This window comes from Pipistrellus kuhlii, unplaced genomic scaffold (assembly GCF_014108245.1).
Source record: "Pipistrellus kuhlii isolate mPipKuh1 unplaced genomic scaffold, mPipKuh1.p scaffold_m20_p_3, whole genome shotgun sequence".
Taxonomy (NCBI): domain Eukaryota; kingdom Metazoa; phylum Chordata; class Mammalia; order Chiroptera; family Vespertilionidae; genus Pipistrellus; species Pipistrellus kuhlii.
In genome coordinates this window covers 65219092-65232047 of record NW_023425529.1, presented here as the reverse complement: position 1 = coordinate 65232047, position 12956 = coordinate 65219092, and the positions used below count along the sequence as shown (strand labels likewise).

General features: G+C 37.0%; 1 protein-coding gene across 6 annotated transcripts in view; it reads right to left on the bottom strand.

The window, feature by feature from the left end:
* Positions 1-12956, bottom strand: part of NAV3 (neuron navigator 3) — a 558961-nt gene that overhangs the window by 223995 nt on the left and 322010 nt on the right. For all 6 annotated transcript variants that reach the window (XM_045588279.1, XM_045588277.1, XM_036456217.2 and 3 more), the window contains exons 2-3: positions 11839-11956; positions 11148-11200 (exon numbers count right to left, since the gene is read on the bottom strand). In XM_045588279.1, coding sequence (XP_045444235.1) covers positions 11148-11200; positions 11839-11956 — 171 coding nt within the window. The remainder of the gene's footprint in view (positions 1-11147; positions 11201-11838; positions 11957-12956) is intronic.

Sequence of the window (12956 nt, the reverse complement as noted above, 5' to 3'; positions counted from 1 at the left end):
AGCAAGAATCCTGAAATCTGGAGAACAGTAGTGGCAGGAGAAAAGGCCATAGAGATAAACAGGGCTAGTCAAAGAGCATCTTCCATGCCCTGCTTAGGGTCTGCTCCTGACCTTAAAGCAATGGGAGCTAACGGGATGTTTCAAGCAAAAGAAAGAAATGATCAGTGTTGCATTTAAGACATACCTTTTATATGACACATGTTACATACGCAGATTTATTGATAGTAAGTGTTTCAGAAATCAATTTCTATCATACTATCTATAACAAAAAAGCATAATATGCTAATTAGACCAGACAGCCAAACAGTGGAATAACCTTCTGGATGACCTTCCTGACGAAGCCATGGATGCAAAAGCCAAGGCAACCACAGTGACCGCAAGGACTGAGGCAGCTGGGGCTGTGAGGGCCACGCCCCTGGCATAAATTTCCTGCATCAGGCCTCTAATCAACAATAAATTCTGATAAAAAAAAATAAAAAAACACTTATTTTTAGTGTATTTCATTTAAAAATAACATTTATAACATATTGACTTCATAGCACACTAGGTGAACAGCTGCAGTTGGAAAACTCTACAAATATGTCAGGAATGGAAGCAGGAAAATGGTTTTGAAACTACTTCTTCCTCCCCCACTCAACAACCTAGCACAGGAAGGAATTCATAGAGTTTTAAGTATTTTTGTTAATTACTCCAAGTACAAAAACACTCATTCATTTTCATCATAAACTCTGGTAAGTTAGATATTATTTTTCCTACTCAATAGAGGCTTACAGAGATGACATACTTTTTAGTAAGTTTGCACAATTAATAAGTAGCAGGGTCAGAAATAAAACTCAACCATTAGTATCTGTCACATGATGCTTCCTTCCACTATAATTTAGACATTCTGACTGAGCTATTTCCAGCCTCTGACGCAAGCTCTCTACATGACTGACAGCTAGGAATATAGTGCCTGGCACAAAATAGGTGATCAATAAATATCTGGTTGAAAGTAAGGATGAAATTGTGTAGTGTGAAGATAGATAAAGGTAGTAAGCAAAATGCACTTGTTTCATACATATCCTAAGTTTACAAGGGGTGAATATTTCCAAATAATTGCTGAAATATCCTATGCATTTTTATATCTTGATGGATTGATAGAATGATTGATGGGGTCCCAAGCCAAGGAATGATTGCAGTCACCAGAAGCCAAAAGAGGCCAGGAATGGATTTTCCCTCCAGATTCTGGAGGAAACATGGGATTTTTGCACCTTGATTTTGGCCCTGCAATACCGATTTCAGACCTCTGGCATCTAGAACTGAGAGAGAGTACATTTCTATTGTTTTAATCCACCAAGTTTGTGATAATTTGTTACAGCAGCTGTAGAAAACTGATATTATCATCTACTCAGTAGAGCAGTAGCTATTGCAACTACAGCGAGCCTAAGGGTGAGCTGGGTTCTGCGAATATGCAGATTTCCAGGACTTGACCTCTGTGTTTTTGATTTGTTGAGCCTAGGAGAAGGGGAGGTAAAGATACAGGTTGGTTAATTGACTATATGATTCACATCATTGAAATACTAGGCTGCATGTTTTCCTTTCCCACCCAAAGTCAGTGTTATGGGAAATGAAGAGGGTGTAGTAGAGGATAATAATTTTATTTAGCTCTTCAGTTGCCTATTTGTTTTAATTGCTCTCTGATTAGATAAAAGGAGTCAACTTATTAATTAATCGTTTTTGTATAGTAATTAAAAGTTTTCCAGTTAAATAAAACTGTGTGAACATACTCATTATGCAATTTACATATTATAAGAAATTGAGAAAGGTTTTACATTTTGGAAGCTTCAACTTCCTTATTTGTGCAATGGGAATAAAAATAGTTCCCACATAATATATTGTATGATAACAGAAGATGTTTATAAAGAGTTTAGTTTTATAGCTCCATATATATATACATATATATATATGTATATATATTTATACTAGGAATGCTTTATAATAACACATACATGCAATAACAGAATTCTGTGTATATGTGCAAATAGATAAATGTATATATACAGATATGGAAAATTTATTAGGATTTTATCAGATAAAATTTTTGTCGCTAAAAGCTCTACTATTCCATTTTAACTGATTTGATAATTAAAGGATAATGAACATCATTCAATTTAATTGTCCATTATAGATTGTATTAAATCTTCATTATAAGCTATGACTGCCAATAGACAGTATTATAAATATAACATTAAAATTATGTTAGTATTCATTGACTTGAAGATATACTCTGTGAGTTTTTAATAAATTTCTACTTTTCAGTTTGTTTTAGAAAACAAAACAAAGAATTTTACTTACTCTTTTATTATGAAGTTATAAAATTGTCCTATAGTTAAATAATCTTTACATATAGGGCTAATGTTAGCTATAATAATTATTTGCCAAATGCATAATTTCACTACAAAAATCTATAAATCATTATTTATTTCACATGCCCATAATCCCTCCCAATCTAACCAAAGTTTATATTCCTGCTATAAATAGGAGAAACAAGTATAACAGTCAAGAAAAAAAAAAATGCTTATTTATATTGAAAGTTTGGAAATAACGGGGGGTAGGGGAGAAGGGACCAAAACACTGAAGAAGGAGAATGAGAATGTGATTGACATGCAGTCAACAGTGATCCTAACATTGCTGAACTCAGGGCCACCTCTAAAGTTTAATGTTTCTATGCCATGATTTCACAATATTCTTTGTTTGAAACAGGCTAATACAAATCAAGTGGGCAATACAATTGTAAGTGTAATAAGGCACATCACAATTTTTTGTGTGTCTATCCACAAGTCAGTTTAATTTAACTAATATTCAAATCATTTATATTATAAAAAGCCAGTGGCTGTAACACAGAACACCGCAATGACCAAATGGCCACTCACCAGGAGGTGCATTGATGGGTCTTGTGGTGGCAGCAGGCAGGAATCTGGGTCCCAGGGTGCAGAACTCTGGGTCTTGTGCAATTTCGTGCACTGGGCCTCCAGTTTAAGTATAATGTCATAAAGCAACTAGTTATCTTGGACATGTCAACTAATTTTAAAATAATTTATCTCATCAAAGATAAACTCTACAAATGACTGTACTGAGATCAAGTGAACAATATTCCACCTATATCATTTCCTTTTCCCTTCCTTATACAACTAACTTTTAAAAGGGAAGTTGAAAAATATGGAGCTGTAAGTTCTTTTTAAAAAACTATAATTTTAAAAAGATTGCAACAGAATACATTTTGTAATACTAGGTTTGATTATACTTTTTTGTTTACTGGGATACTGGCCTATTGGTGGGAAACAATTTATAGCATTTTCAGTTAAATTATAGGATAAAGAACATGCTAAATGTTTAGGAAAGTGTTTGATATTCAAATATATAGTAGGTGCCTCTTTAGACTGACAGCTGTCAAAGGGAAAGGTGGTTGGGGGATGCATGAAAGAAGGAGAAGGAGTTAAGCAAAAAACAATATATGTATATGAAGGTCATGATAGACACAATTTAAACAGTGTGGTGATAGCCAGAGGGAAAGGGGATGGAAGAGGGAAAAGTGAGGGGAAAAGGAGAATTGAAAGAGACTATGCTTGGGGTGATAGGTGACCATAGCATATGCCAGGAAGCCATATGGATCATGACCTAACAGGAGGAGGTTGCGCACCCAGGTGAGGCCCGAAGTGGAGATGGAGACAGAGACAGGGGGGCCTGTGACCTGCTGTACCCGGCTCAGGCCAGCCACCAAAGCTGGAGTGGACACAGACAGGGACCCAGGGCTGGCCCACAGCCTCCGTGGCTAAACATAGGCCCAGAGAGGAGATGGTGTGCCTGCCTTCTGCGGAAGCAGTGTGGTTCCCTCCTGGCTCCCATGGGCACCAGTGTCTTGCTTCTGCCTCCCAGGGAAGCAGTGGAAGCAGCGAGGCTCCCAACAGTGCTGTGGCTTTCCCGCCAGCTCCTGCAGAAGCAGCAGGCAGCCTATGGCATGGGATATTGTGCAATGGGCTACTCGTAATAAACAAATAGTAGAAATGTTAACAACATTTATCAATTGTTATTATATGTACATAAAGGATATGAATTTCCCTCCAAAACAGAAAAAAGAAAAACCTTCTCTCCAAAAAGAAAGAGAAAAATGTACATAGAATCTAGAATTCAATAAAAAAAGTAATTGCTTTACTTCAGTTTATATTTGTCCTACTAATGATACAAACTAATTTAAATACAATATTCCTAAGAAGAACCTTTAAACCATTTATTCTATAATACAACATTAATATAGAAAAGCATGCTTGTATGTCAATGTTTATTTAATATTCGAATGGTAGACCAGATAACTCCCATAAAAAATATAATTTCCAGCCTTGGTTGATGGCCCAGTAGTTGGAGTGTTGTTCTATCCCCCACACCAAAAAGGTTGAGGGTTCCATTCTTGGTCAGGGGACATAGGGCACATACCTAGATTCTAGATTGAGGGAGGCAACCAATTGATGTTTATTATCTCTCTCTCTCTCTCTCTCTCTCTCTCTCTCTCTCTCTCTCTCTCCACCATCCTCTCTCTAAACAGATCCTTGGGTGAAGATAGAATAGATAAATATAATTTCCATGTTGCTCTTGTTTTTCTTTATAAATTAGACTATATACAGGGTATTCCCCCAAAAATGTGTTTAAAGTGTATGTATACATTTTTGGAGGATACCCTATATTTTAGGAAATATCATTCATGCCTTACTATGAATATAGTTTTAAAAAGTTATAAAGACCCAAATATATCTTTAAGATAGAATGCTGAGCAGAACCATTGGTGTTTTGTTAAATCACTCTAGCAAGTCAGAGTTCCAATGGACTTACAGTTCTCATTTCCTCATTGCAGAACTAGGCAGGGACTTGGAGTATTTACTGAATTCTTTTTCCTGGGACACAGAGTCAGAATTAGAATTCCAGTGGCCATTGTTCTTTCAACATGGCACACTTCCATGTTATTTCAATTGCTTCATTTGGACTTCCAATTATCGGTATACAGAGCAACTTTGAGAGGCAAACTCAGTTTTAAAAATCACCACGGTGATATTCTAATAACTAAAATATAAATTTCTTAATACTGGCAGTTTATGATTATTCTTCCAAAGTTTGAACCTTCATGAAAAGGAAATCATTAAAGAAAATAGAGATTTTAATATAATGTTTTGTTAGAGATCAGACCTATATTGGTAATAAAGCATTTGTCTTTATTCAGCTATCTTTTTCTAGTCATTCAAAGAGATAAACAGTTTCAAAAATGGCAGGGGATCATATGAATGAACTATCTTAGTAATATTCCACTCCCCTGAGTCATAGAGCTAGAATCCCACAGTATGCCATTTATAAGGTTTTGTTAAACCTTTAAGAGCATTCCAATAGTTTATCTCTTCCCTATTTGGTTAGAAACCTCCTCTTCTCATATTACCTAAATAAGACTTTTAAAATAGCAGCAATTATAAGTGGTAGGAAGAATTAAAACTTTAAAGGGCAGAGTACTGATAAAAGTACATATCAGGAATGGTCTCACTGTACAGATCTGTACACAGCAGGAGTGGAATGAAGATGCTTATGAAATCCAATAGGTAATTATTCTGAAAGTCTCAACTTTGTGGTTCATGGAATCAGAGAATTAAGGGAAGACTGAAACCTAATTTTCTATCTTTTAGGAATAAAAAAGGATATGAAGGAGAAGAATTCTAAAAATTCTCATGTCATCAAGTTTTCAGTAACATAATGTGAGAGTTAACAAATTGAAGGTTATGGCTAAAAACAATCGAGCTACTAGAGTGAGGTAAAGAGAGGAAGTAGCAAAGAGGAAGGACAAGCTGTGACCACATTTGCCAGATCCTTAGCTAAAAGGTATAATTGAATTATTGGTGTGCAACTATTTAACATAATTGAATTTCCTAATCCCTCCATGCACTTGTGAAGGCCCTTAAATATAATGGTGTATTTTAAAAATAAATTTTTGCTTTCAAAATAATGTTCCCCCTCCATGTCTTACATTTTTGTCTAAGAACCTTGCACTTGTGCCTGTGCATTTCAAATGAATGTTGGGCATTTTTTAATGCTATTTTTAATCTGCTGGGCATTCTGGACATTCCTGGTATTTATAGTTTACAAACTTATTTCCTCATGTAAGCTCACCAAATCCTGATACCACCCACATAGAAATTACTTAACAGGTGCTGTCCATATTAGTAACTTCATCTTTGGATGCAGTTAAACATAGTGTTGAATAAGTTCCTACAAATTAAGTTCTGTTTTTCAGGATGAGTTTAGTCTTGAGCTTATTAAAGAAAGATATCCATGGCTTTAAAACTGAATAAATATGAACCATAATCTCTCAATAGTGTTAATAAGTTGCTTCAAGGACAAGTTCATGCTTTTCTTAAACATGTACTCTTTGATCCATGATACTTGGAAGAATCATTTTTGCATTTTTCCTATCTATTATTGGATACTATAATTGAATTTTTCATATGATAACATAGCCATTAAATAATCACATGAAAAAGAGCATATTAGTATTATCTAATACTTGCAGTTGCTATTATATTGATTTTAATTCCTTCATTTTTTTTTCTGTAACCCACTATAAAAAACACACATCTTCATACAACCATATCTCATTCTCCCATGGCACGAAGCGAAATGCATTCTTTTCTGACATTAAATCTTCCACACAAACTACAAATTCCCTTCGTTGCCACTTGCTGCAGAATTTGGCATTATTACTGGTCTCCCTTTTTCCCTGGATCCTCTCTCTCTCTCCTGACTGTTTCCTCCTCCTCTGCTTACTTCCCCCCTTGCAAAAACTACCCTCTTCCTGCCTTCCTCTCAAACTGTATGTGGTTTTTTTTTTTAATTTATTCTTCCATTCAACAGGAGACTCTTAGAAAGATTATTCGAGACTCAATGGATATCTGCATCCCTTAGTTACTCCTCAACACACAAGCACTCTACAGCAGATGCTGACATGAAGGCATTAATGCCTGTCCAAGAACCAGAACTAGCTTCCTCATTCCAGCACACCAAGTAGTTGGCAATGTAGCATTTGGCAGCATCTGCTACATACACTTACATTACTTTGCCCTGTCTCACTCAGTCCGAGTACTATAGCTTATGCTACTATAGTTACCTAAAGATTAACCATCTATATCTGTTGATCCCTCCCTCTCAATAATGGGCTCATTCTCTCACCACTCTTTCCCTTTTCTGACTTTACACAGACCTGTGAGATCTCATACTTCCCTACAGCTTCAACCACACCCTATGTACTTGCTATATTCTTACTTTTGTCCTTCAGAAATGCATGATTGATAGCCTAAAGTCACTGCCTGCTTGATATTCCAAAGGATATATTAAACTCTACTCATCAAAATCTGAATTTATTTTCCCCTTCTATATTAATCATCGTATTTAATGACAACCTCTTATTCACTCAAGCCTAGAAATCTGGGACCATTTTATACTCCCTACTAGAGGCCTGGTGCACAAAATTTGTGCACTGGGGGTGGGTCCCTCAGCCTGGAATGCACCCTTTCTCAGCCTGAGAGCTCTTGTGGTATGTCTGACTGCCAACTTAGGTTGACCTCAGCCATCATTTTGGACATCCTTAGTGCTGCTGCGGAGGCAGGAGAGACTCCAACCACTGCACTGTATTCGCCACTGCCCTCGCCAGCCATGAGCGGGCTTCTGTCTGAGTAGCACCCCCCCTGTGGGAGTGCACTGACCACCAGGGGGAAGCTTCTGCTTTGAGAGTCTGCCCCCGGGTGGTCAGTTAGTGTCATAGCAACCAGTCATTCTGCCCTTTGATCAATTTGCATATTAGCCTTTTATTATATAGGATACTCTTTATCTCTCACATACAATGTGAGAGCAACATGTATTCTATAGTTCCTGGGAAGTATCTATGGTGACCTCTTTAATATTCACATCAGATCATGTCATAGCCCAACTTTAAGTCTCTTAAAGGCTTCATAAGTGACGAATAATATACCTCTCACTGTGTTCAAACCACAGTGGTCTTCTACCTGTTTCTGGAGCACATGAGGTTCATTCCTTCATGGTCCTTTCATTCTTGCCTATGCAACACTGTTACTATTATTTAAGTGTTTGCTCTTGTGATCCTCAAATGTCCCTATACCTGGTACCCTGGGTGCTCAGTTAATATTAGCTCAATATGAGCTGTCTGGCTGTTACAGGAATCCATCCATATATTGTAGATTCGTACCACCAGAGAACTTATCTTCTTGAAGGCTTAAAATGATCCAATAAAAGTTATAAAGTCTGCAATTTAAATAAAGACAACTTGTGACCAGTAATAGTAGCAGACCTAATTTTACCTTACTTGTGTTGTTAAACACAAACAGCAGACCAAGGCCATAGAGATAAGGTACGGTATATACAAAGATGTGGTGAACATAGTTCTTTGAGTAGGAACTGAATGCCCCTGTTCCTGACACAGTGCCTCTGGGCTGTTCTATGATAAAGAAGAAACATCCTGTTTGGAATAGGTAAATGAAATTTGTAAGTTGAGCCATGCTGTCATAATTCTCTTTCCTCTACTTTCTTGTTTCTGTTAAAGTCTGGGTTTTTAATTCATTAATAGCATAGTGCCAATGCCAATTAAGAACAGAGGCAAAAATAATTTATACCAAAAACGTTACATTTAAATCATGTGTATTCTTCTGAATCAACATATTGAGGGCATGCCAATTTTATTCAATGTTCAACCACATCAGAAAAAATTAGAATCCAAGTCATTCTTACTCACAATCTAATGTGATTCTGACTAATACTTTTTGGCTGGAAAAGCTACCTTTTCATAGCATTTACATTTCTTAGGCTTTGATTTTTTCTGTTTCTTTAAATTTGTTTTTAATCAGAAGCAGAAATTTCAATATGACATGCACATGAGATGTTACATGACATTTGGGGGCTAATAAGGAGCAGGAAGTAATAAAAAGTTACTGATACTCATGAGGGTATTTTTATAAGTCTGTAGACACTTTGGTACAGATGTTTCAAGAATGATATCTAAGGGCTGCATCTCTATCCAGTCATAAGCTTTGGAGGCTTTTTCCTCCTGTCATAAAGTATTAGTTTGGTTGTTAATCAGGTTCTTAGAATCAAATTGGAATGATAGCAGAGAAGGTAGGAGTTTTAGTATCCAAAACCCCCTTATGGTTAAAATGATGAAAGTAAAACCAGCATCATCGGCCTTAAGAAATATAAAATACTAGAGGCTCAGTGCTTGAAATTCATTCACAGGGGGTGGGTCCCTCAGCACAACCTGCACCCTCTCCAATCTGGGAGCCGTGATGGCTTAGGCCCACTCCCCATATTTCTCTGCTCTCTGTTAGGCCTGGCTGCTCTGTACACGCTGACCAGAGGCTCTCTGTGGCCCAGAGGCCCTTTGAAGCTGGGGCGGCATGCTTGCCGTGTCACCACAAAGCAAGCATTCTGCCAGGCCACTCATGCTGCCTTTTCTCAGGGGCTGCCTCTCCCCCCCACACCCCCAGGACTGGGGGACTCTGGCAGGGCTGAGGGGACTGGGCATTGGCTTCTTGTGTCTATGGGCACTATCAGCTTTGTGATGGAGTGACAGCTAATTTGCATATTACACTTTTATTAGATAGGAGGATATTCTGGGACTATCGGGATTTATAATATGAAACCCCTAAAAATCTTTTCACAGGTGGTAATTCAGAAATGTGCTCCTTGTAAAGTTGGTAGCAATACTATTCTTCAATTCGTTATCAGTTTAGGTAGTAAAAATGTTCATAATTATATGTCAATATCATATCCTAATTGGAGATTACTTTTATAGATAAGAAAGCTAAGGCTCATAGAGGTTACATGTCTTCCTCAATAGCACACACCTGTAATTGTAGCAGGGTACAAAGGGATTGCAAATGCTTTCAGTAAAACTTCAGAAAACAACTATAATTAATTTCCATAGAATCATGTTTGCGCTCAGAGTAATTAAATTAGGAAATTTCCTTAAAATTTAAGTACTTTACAGTTTTTCTTAACAGTGATTTTCTTTCCACAGCCACTACATAGAGTTTACAAGTCCTTGGAGTGCTCATTGAACACACACATACACACACACACACACACACACACACACACACGATGTGTTAGTTAATCACTTTAAAAATAAATTCCTTTTATTATTTTGGATTTTAGTTTTCTCACATTAAGGAAAGCAGGTCAGCAGGTCAAAAAAGTTCAGGTTTGTGTTTTTTGGTGTTTTTTTTTTTAATTTATTTTCCAATCTCTGACAATTAAAAACTCATAAAGTTTATATAAAATGTCTCTTCTGTGCTAAAAAGAGTTTTGGAAGAAACCTCATGCTGTGGATTTTGGCTACCATTCTTGATTTTATCTCTGATGAAAATTCAGGTAAGGCATTTTGCATTTCAGGTTGTCCTATAACATTAAGTTGTGGCTATTTCATTAGGAAAGAGGTAAGTTTTTATTTCAGCAGTTTATTAACCTATTATTTTAGTTTAAACTTTGAAGTTTTACCAGTTGGTAAAGATAAGAGAAGACTGAGGGAACAGCAATCCTCCAGATTAATTACTTTCTGGAAAAGGCATGAATCATATGTCCCAATTAGTCACTGCTCAGCACACTTCCAGAAGCGTGCCTTTCGAGCTATTTCCAAAAGTGTTGAAGAATCCATGTGTTTACATTGGATTTTGTTATGAACAAAGAAAATACTATTCATTTATTTTCAAAATGCACATGGCACGTTCTGTTCTTTAAGCCAGTTGTCCAGACAAAAGGGCTCCACTTCAAATTGGAAATGGGTTTTATTACCACCAAGACCAGTGTCAGATTATTCAGACATAAACAAAAGAGATGTCAGGACGTGTTAAAACATCTGGGGATATGCTACTCAGGAGTCATACACATTCAACTGTACTAATGCTGTCACTTGTTCATAAATGGCAAGCCCCCAAATACATATCATAGAATGTGATCAAATGGTTTCTTAAACAAGAAGGAAGACACGCAAAATAATTTTCTAGTCCATTTACAAATGCAGTTAAATCTAGAAGTGAAGGTAAGCACTGTTTTAGAATAAATATGATTCTTACCATCTGAGATTGACTCCTAGGACATCCATTGATATCTTCAACTTTTTCATTTGCTAAAGTAAAGAAATAAAATAAAAAAAGAGAAAAAAAAAGAATGATGCTTAAGCAATGACTTGAAACACAAAAGACTAAAACAAAACAAAACACTTAAACAACAAAAAAACAAAATACCAAGCAAAATGCTGCTGCTACATTCACTCTATCTCCCAAGCAGAGTACAAGAGGACACACTTGTTAGCAGCCGACAATTCCATATGCACAAGGCAAAAGAAAAAAAAAGGGAGGGGTGTGTGAGAAGGAAGTTGCTGCTAATTCTTTAGTCCGTGCCAAATGACTGCTGACATGAAACCTTTCACAATTGTCCCCGCTGGGTCAGGATACAGTTTCAAGGAATCTCCGAGTGCGTAAGTTGCTCCAGCTAATGAAATGCACACATGGGAGACATATGGTTTAATGAAGCATTCATTTCTGACAACTCAGTGGATGTATGATACAGTTCTAACCATTCAAAAGTGTGACCACACTGCCTTTTTCAAACATTGCCACAAAAACATTTCCATTGAAATCCCGGGAGAGCTGCATTAGTCTCAGACACATGGACCAAGTTTGTATGCATTTTACTTAAACTGTGTGTCTCCAAAAGGAGTGGGAGCAGCGCCAATTGGGTTTTCTCTCGCGGGGCAGGGCTTACCTATGATCTGGATGATCTCGGCTAGCAGCACCCCATCTGCAATGTCTTGTTGCAAATCCTTGATCAGCCTCTTGTGGCCCGATTTTGCCAGGTAGTGGTTGGCCCAGTCCGTGTAAATCTGCGGGTCAGAGGGAGGGGAGAAGTGAGATGGGCTGAGGGGAGAAGTGAGGTGGGCGGAGGGAAAGGAGCTAATAAAAACTCCGAAGACAAATGCTGGATTCAAAGGGAAGCTATTCTGAATCACATTCCAGTTTACGAAGTCATGGCTCAAAAGGAAATAGTTGTAAAAAATTTTAAACAGCTCTTTCCTCCACTTATCTCTTGTTTCAAAGGGAGATGATTCACTCTTTCAAAACCAGGGGCTAGTCACTAGTGACACAGCAAAACTCCCTTCCCAGATGACTCCTGTTTGCAAATCCGTTTGGGATTTCACTCTCTTCCCTCTGATTCTATCAGATGGTAAATAAACTGTCTAGCCTTGTAGAAGGACACCACCTGGACTGATTTCTACAGAAACCCTACTTAAAAAAATGTGTTTCTCTGAGAAGACTTCATTGCATTTGTCACATGTGATACTATATGTGTCAATAATTTTGGCATCATTTTAGGAATAAATTGCAAATCACTAAGATATTTTATTCAGACCGTTATCTCCCGTTTCAGCCTCTTGAAATGAGTTTATATAAGAGAAGGGAGGAACCAAATGCAATTATTACATAGAAACTACAATACAGAATTGAAGACACTGGCCATTTGACACAGTAAAAGTGACTCCAGTAACAGATTATGATAGAAGAAAAAGTTGGAACTGGCCCTAAGTTTCACAAAAATAAAATGTTACCAGTGTTTCAGATGGAATGGGGTCCCTACTCATGTAATGTAACCTAACAGAAAGGATAAAAATGTTCAGACTTTTCAGTTTTAATTAAAACAGTATTCTGAAAGTGTATTAGACTGGAAAGGTTGAGTTGTAGCTTAAATCATAAGCACTGAATACCAACCAGACTGTAAAAAAGCACTATTTTATATCTAACAAAACCAAACATAGTTTTTTAAAAAATAAAATGAATCAAAAGTGAAAGTCTTCCCACAACTTGCAACCCCACCCACTTTGTAAT